General features: G+C 38.7%; 1 protein-coding gene across 3 annotated transcripts in view; it reads left to right on the top strand.

Annotated features, from left to right (window-relative positions):
- Pasilla (RNA-binding protein Nova-1-like protein passilla) overlaps window positions 1-20,967 on the top strand; it is a 28,469-nt gene extending 7,502 nt beyond the window's left edge. For all 3 annotated transcript variants that reach the window (XM_076427276.1, XM_076427275.1, XM_076427277.1), the window contains exon 5: window positions 14-20,967. In XM_076427276.1, the coding sequence (XP_076283391.1) occupies window positions 14-783 (770 nt within the window). In that variant the 3' untranslated portion in view covers window positions 784-20,967. The remainder of the gene's footprint in view (window positions 1-13) is intronic.
- Window positions 20,968-25,593: the final 4,626 nt, after the last annotated feature.

Below are 25,593 nucleotides of genomic sequence, written 5' to 3'. Positions count from 1 at the left end.
TGTTGGTTCACAGTGAGCCTTTTGAACGGTGCTGGCCTCAATTTGAACTTGGACTTGGAGGCTGCGATCACAGCGGGCACCGCACCAGTAAGAACGCAGCTGTTGGAACACATAAAGTTAAATTTACGGACTATGGGTTTTGTGGAACCCGCAGCCACGGAGATTCTGTCAGCCTTCGCGACACTGGCCAAGTACAACATCCTCGGGATGACGATCGGGATGCCATCCAGCATGAGTTACCTTGGGAACCCGATGGACAGCACCACAACGGCGAACGGTTCGAACAACAACGGCGGTGTGTTCGGGCCAATCGGAACGGTTCCAGCACTTGGATCAACGTCACCGACACCGCGCAACACGCTGGACAGATACGAGCCGTTCGATCCGTTCCGACAAAACAACACAGCGGCCAGCGCGATTCATCTGAACAACAATTCGTTCGGGCTGGGCACGAACCAGTTGTCACTTGTAAGTAAGAGTCCTACACAGGTAGACGCCAACAGCAAGGAAACCAAGAAAGTAGACATGGAAATTGCAGAGGTTATAGTCGGAGCTATTCTGGGACCCGGTGGTCGTGCCCTCATTGAGATTCAGCACCTAAGTGGCGCCAACATACAAATCTCTAAGAAGGGCATGTTCGCTCCTGGTACCAGGAACCGCATAGTGACTATCACGGGTTATCCGAACGCGATCGACACTGCTCAATATTTGATTGAGCAGAGGATCAGCGAAGAGGAGGCGAAACGTGCACGCCAGAATGCCCTCGCCAGTATGATCCATTGATTTCAAGTACACAACTTCTGTTCATCCCCATTATTGAGCTCCGTCATTCACCTATTCGCGTCGTCTTGAGACGATGACGACGACGACGATGCCGCGGTAGCTCTCTTTTTTCTCCCTTCTTTGAAACACTCGCCCGACAACAACAGAAAAAAAAATATTACCACTACCACCTACCACCCGTTCTCATCTAATCGCTACATCACTATAGCGCTTGCATTCGTCACATCACCGTTTCATGCATCCATCATGGCTCGTCAGAAAACATTTATCTATCTTTTAAGATTATTACGGTATATGAATATTATATGTTATATATATATATACATATATATGTATATATATGTATATATAATAACTACTACAATTGTTCTGTGATACACCACGTTACGGGGCTTTATCACGAATAACACAAACACGTACCACATCAGAGTCACATAATATATCTAGTTATATGGTATAGCATATTGAAGAAGAGATACGACGGCATGAGAGAAAAACAAAAATCTATTGTTACGTTAGAGATCATTATGGCGCGATCTCGGCCATAATATTATTGTTCTTGGATGATCGAGTCGGAGATGTGTTAGACATTGGGTGTAATTGTTTCGTTTTTTGTGGAGGAGAAAAGAAAAATCTATATTACTCGTACATATACTTACATATGTATATATTAGATGTACATATATATTTTTCTTTTCGACATGCATGAAAGCATAATCTAACTCGAGACACACTCTCTTAGTTTACAAAGGTCATACAGAACTCACAATTGAACGACTTGAAATATATCCGGAAGAATTAGCATCCCGTGTATGTCTACTTAAAACATTCGTTTTTATAAAGTGAAAACAGAAAAATAAGGATTCCGCGAACACGTTATTGTATTGAACTGTTCCTTGAACTATGAAATGATTAGACTGTTTAGGAGCGGCCTTTACTCTTGTTGGTTGGAACGTACATGTTTCGAACAACGCTTCTTAAAGTACCGGAGAGAGCAAACACCTTGGCAAAACCAAAGATCTTACATTTAACGAATGCAGAAGAAATAACTTGGCTGGAAAGATGAATATACATATAAAGGGAGATCTATTCTGCGTATATAAACATATATTTATATATTTACGATGCTGGCTGGTCCAGCGAGATATGAGTAACATAATACCTTATATTGCCAAGTTTTTATTCTCGATCCCAAAGTCTTTTGTTTTCTCAAAAGTAATCTTCTTCATCCCATCTATATCTTTAATAGCGTTTAGATTATTCACACGTACACGGAGAAATGTGTTAGCGTTCGAGTCTCGTTCACTTTTCTTATCGTACGCCTTAGGAAACGGAAACGTTTTCAATTCTGGTTTAGGATTGCTAGGAGGACAAGGAAAAAAAGAGTAAAAACCGTACACATTCGATTTCATCATTCGAAGGAGACGTTCTCTAGCGAGAATAGTGTTTTCCATTATTAACAGAACGTCACACTACACCAGACACACTTCGTACACGAAAAACCATAATTTCGTCTAATTATTTTTAGTTTCAAGGTACATCAGTTGAATACAATTCGAAGTTTCATACACACAGAGAGTTTTACACAGATTCGTCGACGGTTTTGCTGATCGCAAAACGCTGCGACATAGGACCTTGTTTTTTTCGTCATTCCCTTATGTTATAGTTGCACGGATACAAGTTTTTATCGTCACTGTTGAGAGAATATTTATATTTATATATTATACATACGTGTTTTGCAAATAGAGTTTATTAATCATCGAGTGTCTTTCTTCCCAAGTAACACATTCGTTTCTCGTTTTTCCAAAACGTTTTACCATAATCTTTTTTTTCTTTCTTTCTGTTTTTTTTTTATTTTAAAGTAATATATAGATATTTATCGATGCGAACACAGGAAAACTGAAAATTTTTATCGCAACATCGACAAAACGTTTCATTGTTTTCGGTGCGCAATGATTAAGTACCTTAAGTGAAGCTTGAAGATTGAGATTATTTTATTACACGCGTTTACTCTTGCATGAAGTGTCCGCCATGGATCAGCAGTCGTGTCATACATCCTTGGGTTCTGTATGATGCTGCTTTATACATACATACACACACATATATATATATAGTATATATATATGGGATTCTATTTAAGCCAACCGAATCGTTAAACGATCGCACCTTGACATTGAATCAAATCATTAGGTAGAGGATGAACTTTTTAGATAGCGAAGAGAAAAAAAAACAACTTTCTTGTTTCCGTTGATGATAATCGTCGATAATAAGTACAGCTTCTAACTCCATTTGCAAGGCGAGAGAGAGAGAGAGAGAGAAAGAGAGGAGGAGGAGGAGGAGAAGGATGATTTACCATCTATTCGAATAACAACAAAACAAAAAAAACAACATAACTAAATAACGATTTCGGATCATTATTTTCGTTCTTTGGGGGGTAGGTATATTAGGAAGGGGTGATATATAAGGGATAGGCGGTAATCAATAATGGGTTTAGTTAAAATAAATTGTAAAAGAACGTTAGCTGTAGCGTCAAATGAAATATATAAGTGTACAATGAGTACAATTCATATAAGCTGGGGGCGCTGGCTCACCGCTCTTTAAAATAATAACTTGTATATTTATAAATATCGCATAACATGAGTAATAATATATTACAGAGAGAAAGAGAGAGAGAGAGAGAGAGAGAGCGAGCGAGCGAGAAGAGTAAATATATATATATACATATATATATATGTTATGTATATATTACAGCTATAAAAAATATACAAATATATATGTATATAAAGAAGCATATATATATATACATATATATATATATATATCTGTGTATCTACACACACAAATGGTTTGAAGATTACAATATCGTGAAAAAAAGGAATTCGTACGTCTGAATTGCAAGCATATGTATACATGTATTATACATATATGTATGAGCCTGTATATGTATATATATATATATATATATATGTATACACATGGAATGGAATGATATTATAAACATTGTTGACAAAATATTTTTGCGTCCGCGAACGTGAAACATGGTTTTAAGTTTATCCATAAATTCTATGTGAACTATTATCGATGGAACTTCACTGTGTGTTTTGCCGAGAGGCAATCGGGAAGTCACAGATTTAACGATAAAGATGCAAACTATTGTTAGGTTGCTGTAGATAGATCTATTCGAGGAATTTTAATAGAACATGTTACGAGCGTCGCATATTATATATAAATATATAATATAATTAACTTAATTTATATAAATTGATTTATCTCGATATAGCCGTCGCGCTATTTAACACTCTAATGGCAGCATAATATTTCTCTTACCTTGATTGAAGGTACAATGATTTCTTCGTTAGTTAACTCGCATCATCACATTAAATCTATGATCCATTGGGTATCGTCGATCTTGTTATCTTATTGCCGCTTTCTTTCTATTTCTACCTTTTGCAAAAGAAAACTCGCACGGGCCCGACTAGAAATCGGTCACGTGTGCTGCACCGAATGATTTTTCCCAGACATGCGAAGACTTATCAAAAGATTTTATATCTTTGTTCATTCAGTGCGTCGTTTCATATAAGCTCTTTGTCGTTCGTCACGCTCATCGATACTTGGCGTACCGAAAATTTATACATTACGGAGTAGATCAAAACGAAAGGAGAACTTGCATTATATTCGCTTCAACTCTCGACAATTTTTATGTTTTCTGCTTTGTCGCTAGACAAAGAGAAACCAAACATTCGATCTTATTGCACCGCTTCAAAGGAGACGACTAGATTTTTATCTCGTATCACATATTTTCTTCCCTTAAATCTCTCCTCTTCTTCTTTTGCTTCTTTACAAGCAGCAAAACATTCTCGTTTCATTCGATGTAAAGAGTCCTAGGTTAGTAGATTAACATTTCTCGCGTCCCATCATTTAATACCCACGATATCTCTAATATTGTCAGCCTCATCGTAAGAATTATTTTCACTGCGAAACATTTGTTTTCTTTCTTCTTCTTCTTTATTTTCTTTTTGTTATAATTGTTATCTCATTTCCTTTATTATTGAAATCGAAGCCATTCTCTTCATTCGATTAGGGTATATTGTACGAATATATCAAATCGTAACGTGCACATTGATAAAGAAAACGAAAAAAAGAAACACGCTATATCTTGCAAAGTAAATCTCTATGCCAAACAACTTGTAGGTAGCACACGATAATTAGACTAGGTTACGGTTTTCTCAGTAAACACATTCCTTAGTAGAACAGATTACTTATATAAGACTAGCTGTGATGGAGTCGAGGGAGAGGGATACGTTCGTCAGCTGCCAGTACGTGAACAAAAAAAAAAATGCCACGATACATTGATATAGTGTGTAAAATTCGAGAATTTATTTGCGCAGGAGAAGTGACACGATGACGTACGATAATTCACCGGAGACGCAAGGAGACGCAGCAAGATTCGAGTAACGACGGATGCATTCGTTATGCAAAAATCACAAACGATATTGGGACACGCGTTACACCTGGAACGCGCCTACAGTCTCCTTGTGGTTTATGGCAAGAACTAAGAAGATACATGTACAAGCCATAGCGATCAGCTAACATAAGTATATTTCCTTTTAGCAGTTTATACAATGTCTGTACAATGTTTAGTATCTCGAAAGATCTTTAACAATACATATTATAAGTGTTCATTCGTTGCAAAAGTGAATGCTGATTAGAAGAATGTTTGTCGCTCGTACGCCGGATCAGAAAATTGAAAAAAACCAGCAAGATCCACCCTTTTGAGTCTCTTCATAGAGTCATTCGGGGTTTCGACAGAATTGCTCGTCGAACGATTATATCAGAGAGAAAAGAATCTAACAAGCGGAAGACGAGGAAGAGGAACAAGAAAAAGAGAGAGAGAAAGGATACACAAAATACCTCTATGCAAGTGGCAAAACAGTATTGGTTGGCCAGTCAATGTTACCTACGAGTTGTTTAACGAGAGGATATACCACACGCTGTTAGTCTAATTAAGCCAGGGCAGTCGCCAAGGAAACACAATGCTTAGAGAGAAGGATCTTGTTTCATACGACGCTTTTGTTTTTTTTTGTACAGTTTCGAGGATACGTTTTCTTTCATTCGCTCATTTTTCTCTTTAAGGAGTATAAGACGAAACGAAAAGGCTAAAGTGAAAGAGGGAGAAAAACGGTCACATGCGAGGCAGGAGAGATAGAGAAAGTGGTGTTCGCGGCCGCGGGTTAGGTGTACACGATTAAAAATAGGTGTAGATGTGTAGATAGTGTCTTAAATCTCTTATTAACGGTTAAACGAAAAAAAAGTCGTCATTACAGGTTCAACATTTTAATCCAATTAATCGAATCGACAGAGAGAGAGAGAGAGAGAGAGAGAAAGAAAGAAAGATATTCACTGCGAGGAGAGACATGAGTGAAGAAGGAGAATCAATTACACACTTCTCGCGCGTGGAGATGCAGATTGTTTTGCTATATGTATATGTATAATATACATGTATATTATATATCCTACACGCGCAGGGTGAGAACTGGAACCGCTTCGATTACTACGCGAGCAATAGCTTCGCTGAAAAATACTTTGGACAAGAGTTGGCGTAACTCTGAATGATTTAACGCTCGCAGAGCAAAAATTGTAACTATCCGACTCTTGTCGGAAGAATTTCTCTGTAGAATAAATTCTGTAGGTAGGGATGGAAGTAGTTCCGTCCTGTTGTACGTGTATTGTAAAGATCAGGGAAAGAGGGGGGAAGCAGAATATATAAGAAATAAGGAAGAGGGAAGAAGAAAGAACTGCAGGAATTGCATTGACTCGCCTCGATTCTAATATGACTATTGTTAAACAGTAACTGTAATTGAATTTTTGGCACGCGCGTCGCCACGTGGCGTGGCGGTCCGCGTGCCGCGTTACTTGGCTGTGTGTGCTAGGCTACATCGTATAATTCATGTTCCATCATCCATTCACTCCACTTCGCATAGACTCCATTTTACCTGTATAGCGCGCGAATTACACAAAAATTATATTTCGGGGTTTAGAGGGTAGACACGCGGTTGAAGAGAGAGAGAGAGGGGGGATAAAACCACACACGGGGAAACGAGTGACACGACAGAATTTATCATTAACGTAATTAAGTATTTGGGGGAGGGGGTGGTGAAGAGAGTTGAATAGAAAGAGAGAGATACTATTTCGTTGGGAAGAGAGCAATTATTGGGAAATAACGAGGAGGGGGGGGGGGAATAATTAATTGTTTTTGTTTTCGTACTACATTCACACGACACACAAACTCCACCCGATCACTTTAGTGCCATATTGATAATCCATCAGCCACACTTGTTGACGTTTTTGATGGTAGAAACGTGTTGTTAAAGATGTGTATATTCTGCGATACGATGCAGGTTGTTTTGTCGGATAACGTCGGAGTATATACGTTTTATTTTACATTACATATATATTAATGGAAATATATATGTCTGGAACCTGGAATCGAGTGTATGAAGTCTTACTTTTCTAATATTAGGGAGTAAAAAAATTAATATATACATGTATATACATATATATATACATTATTTTATTACTTAAAAGTGAAAATGTGTATCGAATATTGTTGGTTTATGAAATAAAGAATAAATTGGACTGGATATGATTTTTATATTATTAAGAAATATAAACGACTTCGAGTGAAATCAATTTTGTCGTGGGAAAGAGTGGAGAGATTCGATGTGAAAGTGACGCAAAATTTTCTTTTCTTTTCGAAAGTGGATTTAATACACTCTGAGGTCCAGATATGTATGCAGGGTGTCCCGCCTAACTTGACTTCACCCTAATTATCTCATTTGTTATTGACAATAGCAACAAATTTCGGAGGAAACGATTATTGAATTCGAAGGGGTCAAACAATACGTTATAAACGAACAAGTTGTAGTAAACAAACAATTTTTACGATGGTCACATTTCTCAAGATTTCAAGCTCATCGATAGTTCGTTTTTACCTTCGTTTGATCTTGAATACCAAAAACAAATAAAAATCGACATAATTAAGAAACAACTGGTAGACCAAAAAAATCGTTAACAAAAGGTGCTTCTATCGTAAGGAATGCTCATCACGATGTCCATTAATTCCTATAATGAATGTTCTGACCTGTTTATACTTTTTTAAAAATTAATATCTACACGTGCAGTTCTCACATTATTTATAATACTCGAGGTCACACGAAGGTCACTGAATTCGTGTAGTTCCGTTAAAGAAAATATCCATGACCTTGAAATCACAAAAACCATGACCTTGAGAGAAATATTTTACTTGCCACAATATTTGCCCCTCGGAGCATAATAATGTTTTCTCTCGAACATTTTCAATCGACGGAGTTGACAGGAAGTGAGAAATTGAAGATTTAGTTCGATTGGGACACCCGGTACACAGAATCGTTACGAAGTATTATGAGAACGTACACACCACCTGTATATTGCTTATTTAGGTTTTTTCTCGCCAGTGTACAAAGAATTGTTTTCACATCTGCAGAGGAATTTAAGGGAAACGAAAGGGAAAACGAGAGATATATATATATAATACATATATACGCGTAGATGATAATGACTATAACAACCACCCACAACTAAAAGAAAGCAAGAAAAAAAGGAAAAATCGCTCTAGGTTCTCTCGAGCTGAACTTCTTCTTTACGGAACGCACGATCGATGGGATTCTCTGTGAAACAAGGACGAAATCGATGATACAAGGGCGACTTCTTGATCACTATAGCGATAGAAGGATCTGTGCTTGCTCTTTTTCTCTTGAAGTCGAACCGCTGGTTTCGCAACCGTGTTGCTTGCTCCCTGCAACAGTGCGATTCGCCCACGATAATCGAATAGGATTCAAAAAGAAAAACGAATTTAATTCACCTATTAATTGTAGAACTAGATTGTCTCCAAATCAATCGTAACACGTTGAAAACGAACCAAATTGGATTTTTTCTCTCAATAATTTCAACAATTTCTTGCAACGTCTTCAGAGTTTCGCAGTTCCCCGACTCAATCTAATCGCGAATCCATCAAACCCACAATGCAATTATTTTGTAATTCAATTCACCATCAATTGTAACATTAGACTTGTCGATCTTTATGCATAATAGAAATTCTCTAAATCAATCGTAACACGTCGAAATCGAACGAAATTGGATTTTTTCTCTCAATAATTTCAACAATTTCTTGCAACGTCTTCAGAGTTTCGCAGTTCCCCGACTCAATCTAATCGCGAATCCATCAAACCCGCAATGCAATTATTTTGTAATCATTTCCCGAGAAAATTGCAAGAAGTTCAATCAAATTCCATGCAACTCTTGATTATCTTGTTCCCAGAAGAATTATTTCTGCAGGAAGTGGAATTCTAAAAATGAGAATTTGTATAAACATTCGCAGTCTAATATATTCCTTTCCTTTATCGTTGTACACGCGTTATTCATTAAACAGTACATCTTGTGAAAGAATTGTTACATTTTGATATGAAAGTTAAGAAACTAATTTGGACTATTTGATCTGGTATTCGTAAAAATCGTGATTTCTGGGTCACTGTTGCAGCAAACGAGCAATCCATCAGTCAGGAACGGGACAAAGGCGAAGAATGATAAAAGCAATGGCTGTGTTCAAGGCCTATAAACGATCAAACGTCTTCGACACGCTTTTCTTTCGAAGATTCTCGAGACGCGGACACCTGTTCAGTCGCTTCACGAATTCTCGAGCGATTCCTTTCGTTACTGCCACTCTTCGCAAATCGTTCGCTTCATAATCAAACTGTCTAGAAAAAATTCCTAGGAAAGAAAAGAAAAAGGGATTCACGAGGAAACAAAAAAATCGTTGACGTTCTATTCTTTAAGAAGCATTAATACGTTAAGAGAATAACCGAAATAGATAACGCCGCGGAGGAGAGAAATATTGTAACACAGACGGAAACGGAGTAACCATAGTGATCGATCGCGTCGAATCGACAATAGAACAGAATTTAATAACTATACGTAGAGAGAGAGAGAGAGACAAGGGAGACAGAAAGAGAGGGAAGAGTGGAATATGAGAGAAGGAGCAGAGCAGAAGGCTTTTGTTGCGGGGAAAAAAGCAAACAAATCGTCTTAATCACTGAACTTGCTCGCCGGATGTTTCCATTGATAACACGCGCGTGCATGCCGCAGTTTTGTGCGTTGCCATTTTGCATACTGTTCACAGACTCTGAAAATCAAATTTCTCCTGTTGATACTTCAGCTACCCGTTCGTCATTCCATTTAGAAGATGCTCAATAACTTCGTTGTTGAACGATAACACAAACAGAAATTGTTAGGTCACATTTTCTCAAACGACGCGTTGATTCGTGAATTAAATTGCTCTTTCTCGAAAAATGAAATCTCTTCGCTTTTAAAGGTCTAAACTTCGAATTCAACTTATTCATTTAAAAGGTGCTCAATAACTTCATTGTTGAACGACAACACAAACAGAAATCGTTATATCACATTTTCTCAAACAACTCGTTGATCCATGAATTAAATTGCTTCACTTGTAAAGGTCATTTACAAACTTCGAATTCAACTCGTCCATTTAAAAGATGCTCAATAACTTCATTGTTGAACGATAACTCGAACAACTCATTGGTTCGTGAATTAAATGTTACTTTTAAAGGTTATTTAGAAACTTCGAATTCAACTGTCTCGGATGACAGACTACAATAATCGTTTCTGTTAGCTGAAGCATCAACTATACAGGGTGTACCAACCAAATGAACCACTAAAAACATCCGAAAAGAGCGTTCGCAGCTCACTTCGCCTTAGAAAACTGGAAATCCGTGTCGGAGGAACCGTGATTTGCAAAGCCCCTGAGAGAATGAGCACAAAAACCAAGCGAACAGGGACGAAACACTTGGCTGTAAATATTTTTTGTATAACAGAGAAAGAGAGAGAGAGAGAGAGAACTATATAAGGCGAAAGACAAACAGAGAGACAGAAATTTATCTATCGTAGAGACGAAGCGTGAAACGAGAAGAAACTTTTATTTTTGTCTAAGAGAGAGAGACAGAGAGAGAGAGGATATATCCTGACTTTGCTCGATTCCAGCGCATAGTGTGTTCACCGAGGAAGTATTATCGCCGATTTAGGCGCGAACAGGTCCGCTGTAAGTTGCATAAGAAAATATTTGGGAAATATTTGCGCACGTGAAACCAGGAGAGCGAGAAACGTGTGGAACGCGTATACAAAATAGCAATGCATAGAGACGTCGAGAGAAAAATCGAGGAGATTTTGGAGTACGGATAAGAGAAACAAAGAGATAGAGAGAGAGAGAACACGTTCGATCGACTTGGGATAAATTAAGAGGGTTGTACAAAAAACTGTGCGTAACAACGTTATTTTATTGGAAGTGAGACTTCTAGAGTTTAGACTGTTAATAACACGCGGTATATTATTTTGGGTAAGCGTATATAATGTATAGATTGAGAAATCGCTATAAAGAAGTAACAAAACAAACAAACAAAAAAAGATGATAATGAAAACGGATAAACAAATAAAAGTAAAGTAAACAAGTTGAACGGAGAATAATTTAACGAGGATCGTTGTTGTTCAAGAGACGGATAGAAAAAGTAGCAGCGTAGAGCAGCTCGGGGATTCACTGGAGGGGGAAAGAGTGGAAAGAAAACTATTAAGTACCTTGTTGAGTATAAGTAGACTAATAAATCGCTAAGTCGCGAAACTTACGAGCGAGAGAGAGAGAGAGAGAGAGAGAGAGAGAGAGAGAGAGAGAGAAAGAGTTATTATCGTGCGGTCACACATTGGTGAGCGTACATTTTGTGCACATTCATGTTCATTCGACTCGGCTCGGCATCATCACACACGCGCACACATTGTTACACGAAACAACACACACAGAAACCCGGGGGATAAAAGAAAACACCACATTACACAGTTGTATAACGCGAAATGTTGCATGCCTATTACACGCAAATGAAAACAAAATCACAAAAAAAAAAAATAAAGAAAATGATACGATAAGGAAGAATTTAAAAAGATACGATTCGAAGGAGTTTCTCACCGCGAAACGCAGTGCCGCGCGTTGTGCTTTACCTTCGTTAATTAAGCCCCTCCCCCGGCCTCGATTAATTGATGCCCGGGGAGACGCGGATGAATAGCATTATCTTCCACGAATATTTCGAATTATCGAGAGCAGCTGGCTGCGAGAAGAATAAAAGTGAAACACAGTGTTTAGGGGACAGTGACAGGAAACTGAGAGAAAGAGATAGGTACCACGTATATTACGGGAGGGCTCGTTCGTCGCTGATGATGGGAATATACGATCAAGTATTGTACCTTACATTCCTTTGGCTATAAAGTAAAATAATGATAAGAAGAGGTGCACGAGAGACGACCGTGCGCGCGCGTACCGCGTTGTTCCCGTTTTTCGTTTCCTCGGCTATTTCTCCGTTTGAATTTCCCGCCGAGCGACGCTCCGCGGGGGTTGCGTCACGCGTGGCCTTGAAACGCTGACACGCTCTCGCTCCTCCAAGCTATAGCGCGCTATAGTTGCGCAACACGGCCGCGCCGCATAGTCTGCTGTCGTTGGAGCAAAATCTGGCACCGTTCGTTTCGGCACGACGAGATCAAATAGAACAGTATTTTCATCCCAACGCGTTCACGGTCCCATGACTCAGATATAGGTCGCGAGGATCTTTTATAAATACTCCATAAATTGGCGTAATCGATGGGGTGACACAGCCAGTTTCGTTGGCTTGCGCTGAAACTCGTCGACGGGACTTTGTTTTCTTTTCTCTGTACTCAAAATTTACCGTTTTTACTTCGCTTCTTCTTCTTACGAACACTCGGAAACCGTTTTCACAACAAATCAAAATTTTCCTCGATTCGTTTATCGGGTTGGAACGAAAGTTCGTAGAGTTTTTAAATTAAAATTCAATGATAAAATTGAGAGAGATTCATTCAATAACGCATTTTCCATTCTGTTATTGCTTGCCTGTGAATAAATATCTGAATTTCATCTTGGAATTTCAATTCGTAAACGCTACGAAGTTTCGTTCCGACCCAATAGTTGTGCGCGAACAACGAGCTCAGGGCCACACGATTTTGCTCCAATTATTAACCCTTTCGTTCCGACAGTCAACCTCCAAGCTACACAACTATTTTCTTATATTTTGAGTCTGCTAAATGAACCCCTTGCTTTACGATTTGTTTTACGGTTTTAGTGATCAGAACTGAGAAAAAAATTGATGTCTACTATATGCCTACGTGTTCTCCAATAGCTAGACGTCAATAAAACCAAAATAGAATTTCATCTCGGCTTAAAGGAAATTAATAACGTACATTAGACTCTGTTCTGAACGTTCATCGCGAGTCTGTCACGATATTGTAGGGCGGCGTTCGGATTTACTTTTACTCGCAACGGTTTCACGCGCATGCGCGACCAAATGCAGGAAACAAAAACCGAAATGCTTCAAAACATCGTTAAACCATGCCGAACAACTGTAATTGCTCTTCCCCCAAAAAAACCCTGCGCATCTGGGACCTTTCCATAAAAAAGAAATTTTGCGAAATTATGCGGGGTGACCAAGGTACCCCAACTTTGTACTTCACTGGCGCTAGAATCCTCGCGCATGCGCGTCAACCCGCCCAATATCCCAACACTGCTAGGGCCGCCACGGGGAGTGAGACGCGTGGCCGGATCGAGGGGGCGTAGCCTTCGAAGCTCGGCCGTTGCGAGTAAGTAAATCCGAGCGCTGTGTAGGGCAAGGGGTTAATATATAGACAGCGACAACGATGAGTAGGTATAATTAAAAATAGCGAAAACATTGAAAGAATTTAAATACACCTATTAAACATATTAAAAAAGAAAATATATTTACATTTTGTGTCAAATTGACATCCGCTGTCTATTAACCCTTGCCGTACCATTTTCTTTACAGTTACAGGAATTAAATCCTCTTTATGCACAAAAATAGAAGAGAAGAGAAAATGTATACTTTTCGTATGGCTACATTTATTTGAATGCTTACACATTGATTACGAACAAATCAAATTTTATTTCATCTAAAATGAAACGCGTGACATTCATATTTGTTAGACTTTGTTAAAGACCTTCATAACGAGTCTGGCTCGTGAAAATACGGCAAGGGGTTAATATATTACGACCAAAATTACAAAGAAACACGCTTTCTAACTGTTCGATTCGAGTATTTAACACGGCTGAACATCTTTACCGCAAGCATTGAACATTAGACGACTATAATTCGTTTATGGGATACAGTTGATGCTGCACTTCAAGAGTGGCTATAGTTGCAAAGCTACTTGCAAATCGTTCACCAACGATTAAGAACATCATTTTCTATAGTCACTAAATGATTACGGACACGTTCGATACACGGTGAACGCTGGACGTTGAACGACTAGAAGCTTTTGAGTACAGTGAACGCTGGACGTTGAATGACTATAACCACCTTGCGATACAGCGAACACTGAACACCAGGTGATCATAGTCAGCTCCGAGACACAGGGAACGCTGGACGTTTGTCGACTATGATTAACCTTCGGTGAACGCTGAGTTCAAGTGACTATAGTTGCTCGTTAGATGGAACGCTGAACAAATTATAGTCGATCGAAGGAACGAAAGGGTTCAAGGTTTAAATGTCGACTAAATCGAATTGTCCGACAAACGAGCGCGTGGTCAGGATCGCGGTGAAAATAACAAAATTCTCCGACGTCGCTCGACGGTGGAATTCCGTTGTTCCGCGTGATTATCCCATGGTTCACACGAGAGAGAACAAATGAAAAAAAAGAAGCCCGAGCCAATCGTAGACGCGCGTTTGCGGGACACGGTCGGATCGATCTGTTTTTCTGTTATTCGTTTCGTCAGGATATAAACAATTAAACCGGGGTATAAAGTCGAACGGTGCATAAAAAGAGCAGCGAGCAAAATTGTATTTTTTAATATATACATAGATTCTATATATATAGAGAGAAAAGAGAGATATAATATATTCCGAGGGGTCTCGCCTCCGAAAAGGGTATTGCGATTCAGCATTCGAGAACGGTTCAACAAGGAATTTTAGATTTAATTGAGACTCTATATATATAAATATATATATTTGATTAATCGTTAAGTTGAGTACAGCAAACGGGAGGGAGTAGCGCATTGTTCTTTCGAGAGATGAGAGAGAGAGATATATATGTATATATATACATATAAAACAAAAAAAATGATTATATATATGTATATATAGACAGACACACACGAACGAAAGATATACATTAACTATCATTAAATACCATACACACATTCTAGACGAGTAAGGATTCTCTCGACGGAGATAACGATTCACTGTCGTGCGGCTCTGTTAATTGTTCGGAGGATTCATCCCGCGCGCGATTTTAGCAATCATCCCGTAAGGAACACGAATCATGTCCCTTTATAATCGTCGTCCGTGTTTGCATGTCGCGATTATAGATTCGCCGGAAATGAGAGAAATTGCTCTGTGTCGCTCGAGAGAGAAAGAGAGAGAGAGAGAGTAAGGAATCCCAAGCGGCAGCGAACGCTTAGCAAAAAAAAATCGACAAGAGAAAACTATGATAATCTGGGGATCTTTATGCAAAATAAAAATTGTCTGCATCGATTGCAAGAAGTAAATTGATAGTTATTTCTTCCCTTGATGATTTCAACGGAATCATGTTATCGACATCTTGAATTTTGGAAATTATTCGACAATTTTGAACCTCGTCTACTCGATTTTGCTACAGATGCGTAAAGATCCGCAGTCCAATGATAACACAGTTACAGAGAACTATATCCTCTGTCCCTCTATTCTCACGATTTCCTTCGGCGAACTGCGTTGTTCTATTGTAAATCGAGGCGCGGAACGCTGCGTTATACTCTCGTTTTCTGTTCAACAGCGAACCCGCACCTCGCCCCCTAATTCCCCGGTTGCGTCACCGCGAGAACGATGATCATTAACCCTTTGCACTCGGAGCTATTCCAACTGGAAAATCAAACATTCGTTCGACATAGAATATTTCCATTCTCTATGATCTTTTTTGAATTTGATGGGTATGACATTGATATAACGACTCGTACAATACTTGAATGTTTAGTAATTGATTAGATAGAAATACATATATTTCATAGCTAGACTGCGGATCTTTATGGATTTATGGTTTACAAAAGTGTTCAAGAAACGCTAGAGTGTCAAATTCGACAGAGTTTGGCACGATCTTTATATATTTTCGACCACTTTCCTCAAATTTCTCTACAAACATTGAAAATTGCATAAACATCCGCAGTCTATCCATAACCTAATCGTATAGCAGTTTCTAGTGGCGACTCTGAGGCACCATCCGAGTGCTAAGGGTTAAATTCTTAACGCATTCGTCGGTCGTCCCAACCGATCGACTAAAGCCACGATTCCCTCGAATATCTGCGAGACAGTGAACAGGATTTGTTTAACTTTGCGAACTCCGGGCAGCGAATGCGTTAACAATGCTTCCCGACGCATGTGTACGCGTGTGTATAGTAGGTCATCCCATAAAATCACGGCGAACTTCGACCTGGTCGCTCATTCACACCTGCTGGCCTAACTCGGAGGACTGAGCAGCTTCTTGCTGTCCCAACTCGAAGAACCTTGTATTCTGTTCAGTAAGAGCGAAGCTTTCTCTTTGAATCGTGTGTGCCCGTAATTCGGAAAGTGGTCCAAGTCATATATATTTCTTGTCTCGAGACATTTCAAGGATTTTTCATTTCCAACATAACTGCTCATTTCTGTTCAATTTTGACTTAGATCGCTTTCCTGATTACAGGCACGCGTTTGTGACTGTCAGGAAGAACGCCGCATCTCACATACTTTCACTTTCGAGATTTATTATAAGTAGACTCCGGATTTGATGCGTTCAAAAATGAGCAAGTGCAATTTAAAACAGTGGAAATATTGGAAGACTTCGAGAGTGTTAATATATGATTCTCATCACATATAAATTATTAATGAAGAACATTTTATATTTAATACCTGTGTCTTGCAATTGATGCGCGAACTTTTTATTTTGCATAAACATCCGGAGTCTAATTATAAGTGGAATTGCGTTATACGTCAATCCTATACTGTGAAGCTCGTTTGCGGTGTTTTTCCTTGCAACCGCGGACATATTTACGAAACGTATGTTCGCAGAAAGTTGCTCAGTCCGGTACGACCGAGTTCGCTTAATTTCACAGCGACTAAGATCACTCGAAAAGAAGTTGCAAGGTATGAATGGGTGGATCAAGTCTGTCATCGAACTTGCAGGGACGAGCGTTCGCTCGTCGTGCCCGGTCAACAGGTTAAAAATCAGTCGAATCGAATAGTAAAACCGGCGACTACAAAACTAGTCGTGGGGAGAGGATTCTTCCATTTCGTTTCTTTTTCAACCGTTCTCTCGACTAAGCCACGCTTCTCGAACACTGTTTCTCGGAGAAGGCAAAACAAAAGAAAAAAAAAGAAGAAGATAAAACGTCGACGCTGAACTCTGCTCAAATAAACGTATTATCTAGTTGAATTCGCTGTTGTATAATCTGTGTCTTTAAAAAGAAAAAAAAAACGTCGTCGGGACTTCGTCGTTCTCGCGACGATAAATCTTTATAAATCACGTTCCACATTCGACCAGAAAAAAACAAAACAACAAAAAAAAGCAGTATTGAACATTCTCCCCCCCCCCCACTCATCAGCCATGTTGCATACCGCACATTTCTATTGATTCACCATCGCCATATATAATCGATATATATTAATACATATATATATATATGTATATTCGAAGCAAACGGTTACGCTTATTTACCGGGCTGCAAGCCAAAAAACATGAAACGTTACTGTGATCGTCACTAAAACAGGATTAAGGAGACACTCGTGTACAAAGACGTGAAAATCGTTCGGAAAAATTATGGGACGACCTAATACGCAGCGAAAGCGAGAGAGAGAGAGAGAGAGAGAGAGAGAGAGAGAGAGAGAGAGAGAAATGTGTTTGTTCGCAGAGACCCTCTTGCTTTCGATCGACGATACGATCTTCGCTCTTATCGTTAAGTTATAAATAATCTGTACCAGCGTTGTGAAAAATCGCGGCAGGTCTGTGCGAAACGATTGAACAGCTCGCTGTTGCATGGTTCATGATGAAAACGTGCTTGCGTGCAGAAGAACGAAGAGATCTAACCCCTTGCCTCGCATCTAACAAGTTGCCTGCGAAACTAGCAGCCTGAAAATGTTATTAACAAAATGTCGCCACCTTTCTAATCTCTTCAGAAAGTGCCAACTTTTAACACTAGGTTTACGGGACCCGTGAAAATGACGGGTTCTAACATTCTTAATTTGCCTAACCTACCAAAATGTTTTAGCTTTAGAAAAATTACAAGGCTCTATTTATTTCGATTCTGCGCGATTTCTATCACAATATGTGCTCGAGTAAAAAAATCTATTCGAATCAATTTTTATGTAACGAACTTCATAGTTTCAATAATTGTGAAATGAGAAATATGAAATATTTATCTATCCCACGAGAGAACGGACTTGTGTAACGACCAGTTTTCGTTCTTCCCTGAATTATTTACCAAATTTATTTCTTCGGGTATATATCATTGGAAAAATGGCCAAAAATTTGCATAGACACGCGTTCTTGTTGTGTTTATGAAATAATGTGAAACAGTTATCTCTGGAGCTCCGTAAACCTAGCGTTAATCGAATTTGATCACAAAAGAAGCTGTGGCTAGATTGTGGAATTTCTAAACAGCAAAACCATTTGACTACAGCTCGACGTACAAACACGTCTCCTATGTTTTCTCTGATAAATGAAGAAGATTGCAAGGCGGGGGTTTGATTTCGTGGACCACAGCGAGCCGCACCGAGTGATCGGCGAGAAAGAAAAGAAAAAGGAAGAGAGACGTTCCGCGATTCGAAATCGAGTCGGCACGGAGAACTGTGTGGAAAAGCGTGCGATCATTCCCGTTCCGTGTCGACGCGATGGACAATCACGAAACCACGAAGATCTGTACAAAATTGATCGTGTTCTGCTTTGATTGATTGGTCTACTTGATCGTGAAACAATTTTTAAAGACCCGCTCTCGCTTTTCTTTCTCTTCTCCCCGCATTTTTCTTCTTCTTTTCCTTTCGAGTTGGTTCGGGTTCGCTTTTGTCAAACCGTTTCGAGCCCTTTGCACTCGACGCCATTTCGATTTCAGAATCTACTTAGACACTTCATTCTCGCGTATATCTTCTAAGTTAGGACAAATAAAATTCAGCGCATTTACTCATACCACCAGTTTTTAAACCATTCATTAACCCTCAAATGGTATAAATGTTTCCTCATCTAACATCTTCCTAGAAACCCGCCGAGATGCTTCGGAGTGATTCAAACAATCCGCGAAAATGTTTCAAATTGTCATTTGAAGTCGGACTATTTTGATTTCACGGAAAAATCCACAGTCCAGTTACGAACGTTTTGAATAGGCAGCGGATTGTATGCGTTTATTTATTATATTATGCATTGAAAATGGTACTCATTAATTTTTTCGAACGTAGAGAACGTGTAAATCGAATCTGACCAAAATATCCTGTGTTTTCTAATGTTTTAAATTTAAATGGGGCAATTGTTTTCCAATTTGGCTGCTGGAATTGTCCATAATCATCCCACGATTTCTCAATCTCTTTTTTCCAACATTTATTCAAATATTATCAAACAATCAAATCAAGCTGGCAGCTTGTATTCTAATTTTGTTGAAGATATGATGTAAAAACATTCGACGAATTGACAAACACTGTTAAAATATTTCCAACCCATTAAACACATTAAGAAGGAAAATATATTTTCATTTCGCTTCAGTTTGTCGCAAACCAAATAGAAAATGTTCATTTCGCATAAAGATCCGCTGTTTACTTACGAATGGACTGCGGATGTGTAAGCAATTTTCAATTATTCTAGGAAATAAAAAAAGTAAAAGTAGTAGTCTTTGTAAATAGAATTTCACAGGATTTTCTAGTATTTTTTGCAAATTTTTGGAAGCCATAAATGCACAAAGATCCGCAGTCTAGTTATCAGAATCAAGTATAAGAAAACAAGTCGTTCGGTCTAAAAAAGACTTATCCAAAAAATGCTGTTACCGTATTATGATCGAATCGCTCGAAATCCTACAACTTTAATTTCAAATATTTTCGCATTTTGTTGAGAACGACGAAGACATTTCAGGTGGCCACGAAGAAGCTAAAGAAACCTCGTGTTCGCATAAATCAGTGCCACGGGGTGAACTGTTCGAGGGTTAAAACAAAATTCGCTGATATAAAACAATAATATGGTATAATTTTTAGCGACGCGTTTAGCAGCGACCATTCGAGTGCAAAAGGTTGAAACCGACTGCAAAAAGACCGATTTTTCGCAGAGACACGTTTCGGAATAGGGTCACACACACACGCACGCCCCTCCCCCCACCCCTGCCCTGACCGAGTGACCTCCTTGGGCACTATTAATACATATATGTATACATATATACCGCTATCGATGAGGCGTATGCATGTATATATACTGCGGGAGAATTAGTTTGTCGGAGGAGCATTTTTGTCAATTTGTTTTCTCGTTTTTTTTGTTCGTTCGTTCCCGAAGAATTTCGAGAATTCCGGGGACTCGTGTAAAAAGTAACGATTAGGAGTTTCGAAAAGAAGAAAGAAAGGGAAAACGAACACGATAAGAGCACAGAGAAAACACTAAGTTAAACTAAAGATTACGGTGGAGACGCGGTTTTACTTTTCACACTCTCTGAACCACGTTTAGTTGCATCCCGCATTCTCGAATTGTTAATTCTTATTCATCGTCAAAGATTATTCCATTTCAATGTTAAATAATTATAAACGACACGGAGAGGAGGATTAAGAAAAAACACACATACACATACACACACGTACACACTCTTATTATACGAGGGGAAAAAATATATGAAAAAAGTAAAACGATAAACGGAAAAAGTTTGACGGAGAGAAACAGTCGTTTAAATAAGGACAAACAGAATACTAAACAGAGATAAGCAGAGAAAAAGAAAAAAGAATACAAAACAGAACATAATATATTAACTATTTTCACTCATGAGAAAGCATCGTTACCTGTATGACAAGTGACCATAAGAGCATAATAAACAATCGCTCATTAAATGCATTCTGTTGTTCTTCATTTCATGACCTGGCCACACCACACGAAACTCCATCCATCTGGTCCATCGATCCATCCATTTGTCCATTTCAGTGTCGCTGTATATGATCATCGTACGCATATGTCTGTCTGTCTGTCTGTCTGTCTGACTGTCTGTCTGCCTCTCTTTCTCTATCTTGTACTGTCTTTTTCTCCTCTGTCCATCTTCTATTGTCTCTGGCAACAAGTATTATATTCGAGATCGAATCATTTGCCTGCTTTATTCGAGCATTCTTCCGAATCATTTGTTCAATATTTTTATTCAATTCAGCATCATAGTATCGATTCTGCTTTTATAATATTTGTAACAGATTGAAAATGATCATTGTGTTTTATGATTCTTCAAAAATATAAGAAAAGAATCTTCGACATTGAAAATCTGCTCTTGTGATGTTTATAAAGGATTGAAAAAATGATCATTGTGCTTTATGATTCTTCAAAAGTGTTGTAAAAATTGCATCATAGTATCGAATCTGCTCTTGTAATATTTCTAACGGATTGAAAATGATCATTGTATTTTAATTCTTCAAAAATGTATTAAAAATTGCATCATAGTATCGAATCTGCTCTTGTAATATTTCTAACAGATTGAAATTGATCATTGTATTTTTATGATTCTTCAAAAATGTGGTAAAAAATGAATCTTCGAAATAATAGAATTTTTGGTCTGTATTAGGTCATCGTAGTATCAAATCTGCTCTTGTAATATTTCTAACGGATTGAAAATATTCATTGTATTTTATGATTCTCCAAAAATGTGGTAAACAATGAATCTCCAACATAAACTTCATATTTCTAACGGATTGAAAATGATCATTGTATTTTACGATTCTTCAGCAACGTGGTAAAAAATGAATCTCCAACATGATAGAATTTTTGATGCTCGATATACATTGAAATCATTCTTTCAACGATATACGCTTTCCACAATTTTGGTCGAATATTTACTGTGCCAGGGGCGTATCTCTTTCAATCTTCTTTTTTCCACCTCTACCTATATCTCTGTCTCTCATTCGCTGTGATATATAATTTCTTATAGAATCTCATCGAGATTCCCACATATCCTCTCGATTCGCGAGAGCAACTTCCTCTCTTTCTCTATCTATCTATCTACCTCACTCTCCGTCTAGAAGCATCCGATGGATCTTATGCAATTGCAATTTCGTTCGGAAATTGTGACAGCCACATTTCCGAATTTCGTTCGAGAAAAAGAGTTTGACCGACAAAGCTGAGTGGACGTGCTTCAACCTGCCAACCGGGGTATAATAGACGTATACAAAACTCGTCTCCGAAGACAGTATTGTTTTAATCGTTATCCCACGTTTTCATTTTCTCAAAGATTCCCGGAATCGAATCTTACCATTCTGTGCATTTGCATTCTCGATTAACACGTTCGTTGCCATTATTTCTGTCAGTCTTCATTGGTACACGTTCTTTTTTTAATGCACGATTTTTGTAAAATATTTAGATAGAGAGAACCTCCTCGATTTAGGCGCGTTTCCTCCCCCGTAATGTCGCGATGCTCGTTGGTAAGAAGCGTGACGTTACGGAGGAAATACAGTAAAGTCGCGATCTAGGTCCCTGAGGATCTCCACGATCGTTGTCCCTTTGCCTACCCCTTTCACTGGGGGGCGTCCCCGCGAGGGGCCAAGAGCTCGAGCAGCGTAATCTGATACCTTTTATAAAAAATAGTTTCCCTGCACGATCTCTGTCCCTGCTCGGAACAGGCGATGGGTCCTAGATCGCGACTTTACTGCATATCTTTGCAAGCTCGTTGCTAAGAAACGCGACGTTACGGAGGAAATACTGCGAATTGCGATTTTAACCTTCTGTCGAGCGCGATGTGTAAAAAGAAAATGATAAAACACAAATTGAATGCGAAAGTACTAACAACAAGCTAACCATCGGCATTTCTCTTAGCTTATTGAATTTTTTTAATCTTCTAATTAGACTGCGGATCTTTATGCAAAATAAAAATTGTCTTCATCAATTGCACGACACAGAAGTCATAAAATTTTCTTTCTGTTTCCAACAATTTTAATAAATCGAGGATAACATATTCTTAGTAACTTGTCTTAATGTTTTTACGTTTTACTGTTTTAAATTACGTCCACCGATTTCTGTCAGAAATGCATAAAATCTGCAGTCTACTTACAACGATATCATGCTCTTTGCATTCTGAAAGCAGTATGTACAGGGAGTTTCAAAATCTGTTACAAAATTGATCGCAAAATTGACCTTAACATTCTGTTCAAACTCAAATTTCTCGGAACGGAGGAGACAAACGAAAAGAATTTTTTCTGCATTTTCTCACGTAGAAAATCATCACCTCCACGTTTACACGATCTTGGGACACCCTGTAGACGTTTGAAATAAAATAATTTGCGAAACTTTAGAGTCGTTCTCTAGGAGAACGATTCACATAAGGCACGTGGCTCCTTTGAGACTTGTGAAAGACTATTTTGTCCATTTTTGTAACGAATCTCCACCAATCTAGAGACACCCTGTACAAGATTTTTCATTGAAAAAAGACGATATGTTACGCTGTTTTCTATGACTGTTGCACTATTTATAATCGACTACAAGAACGTTTAAGACTCAAGGCGTTATAACATTAAGAAATGATGTGCAGTTGCGCTCGACGGAAGGTTAAACAACGTTTTGACAATTCTTTGAATTTTTTATACTCGAAGTCCGCGGAACGGCACAGGTATAAATTGTACTTGCACGCCCGGGTGGACAGGTGAGAGCGTCCCTGTCTGTGTACCTGTAAATATACGAAAAGCTGCGACGATTCTGTTTAGTTTGTAAGTCGTTTTATAAATAAATAAACCTGCGTACGTATAGAAAAAGAGAGAGAGAGAGAGAGAGAGAGAGAGAGAGAGAGAGAGAGAGAGAGAGAGAGAGAACGGATAAGAGCGACAAAAAGAAACGAGGATGCGTTTTGTATGCGATACGGACGAGGTGTATCCTGTTTCCCTCGTTTATCTCTATTGTCAACGAGCTGAACGTCGCGAGCGCAGTCTCTCGTAAACTGCAATATTTCCGAAAATACAAACATACAAAAGACAAAGCTGAGTAATGGAACGCGGTGGTCCGATTAGAATTCTAATAATTCAATATTGGAGGTGTGCAGATATTCGAACCTCGGATCGGATCGGAATCCAGAAAGTTTATAAAGTTTGAGCACCCGAAAAGTTCGAATGCAACATTGGATTGTAACTGTGTGATATTATTAGATTGCGGATCTTTATGCATTCATGGCTGATAAACATATTCAGAAAATGCTGAGGTGTTAAATTCGACGGAATTTAGTACGATTTTTATTTATTATAAATATAAATGCTATTACAAATGAAAATAGGATTTTAAACATCCGCAGTATAGTGATTAGTAGACAGCGGATTTGATGAATTTGTGACAAAAATGTGCAATTCAAACCAGTAAAATCGTTGTAAGAATTTACAAAAAATGCTGGAGTATTAAATTCAACAGGATTCAGTACGATTTTTATTTATTTTTAAAAGTAGAATTTTATTTGGTTACGCTTTCTTAAAATTTGTCTCTGAAAATAAAAAATTGCATAAACATCCGCAGACTGGTGATTAGTAGACAGCGGGTTTGGTGCATTTGTGACAAAAATGTGCGATTTAAATTAATTTAAACTGTTGGGAGAACATTTACAAGCAATTCCGGTGGAAAATGTTTATTTTGCATACAGATCCGCTGTCCAGCGATTAGAAGCTTTCGGGATCCCGATCCGAGTCCGAGACGTCCTGTACCCACACTCCCCCGTGAAATATGGCCGCCGTTGAATTGTACTCGCGTATCGAGTACTTCCGACGACGAGAATCCGTCTCGGACACGTTTGTAGCGGTCCTCGGCGACTTGCCCGTTGTTATTGTTGTTGTTGTTGTTGATCGTTGTTGCGTGTACCCCGCGTTTCAAAGTATAGTATATGTATAAAATAGCATATCATCCGAGATATCCGCGGTTCGTTTTCGCGTGCATTCCATCTGTGTACGAGTATTATTCTGCGGCACAGAGAACGAATGGAAAGAAAGAAAGAAAGAAAGAGAACAGTTTCGAAGATGAGGAAACAAGGTGCTTGTCTAACTAGTCAGTATAGGACGATCAGGGAATGTATTTTTTTACACGATGGATTTGTAATAAAGACAATTGAGAAACGAAACAAGGATCGAGTTCAAACGGACGGAACGAAAACTTTTGTTCATTCAATTGCTTCGTTCGCCTTTTTGTAAATGTACAGAGGATACGATGGTTTTTTTTTTTCTTTACACTATATCGATGGGAAACGTTGCCACCGGCTGAACACCTGTCTTACAGTTTGAATTTCGCGCGTTCGAACGCCTGGAAACGCCGCCGAGCGCGTACCGAACTTCTCTTGCCGGGTAAGTTGTTCATTCTATTTCAGTTTTACGCTTATTTTCATTATATTTTATATTTTATTCCTCTCTATGCTCGTCCACCCACGTTTCCGGTGCCGGCAGCGCGTGTTCATGCAGCCTTGAATGCTTGAAATCCTTCGCTACTTCCGGAAAAAGAAACGGTTCTCATCGAACTGACAATATG

This window comes from Lasioglossum baleicum, chromosome 7 (assembly GCF_051020765.1).
Source record: "Lasioglossum baleicum chromosome 7, iyLasBale1, whole genome shotgun sequence".
NCBI lineage: Eukaryota > Metazoa > Arthropoda > Insecta > Hymenoptera > Halictidae > Lasioglossum > Lasioglossum baleicum.
Note: the sequence above shows the minus strand (reverse complement) of the source record. Positions and strands in the feature narration are given on the sequence as shown.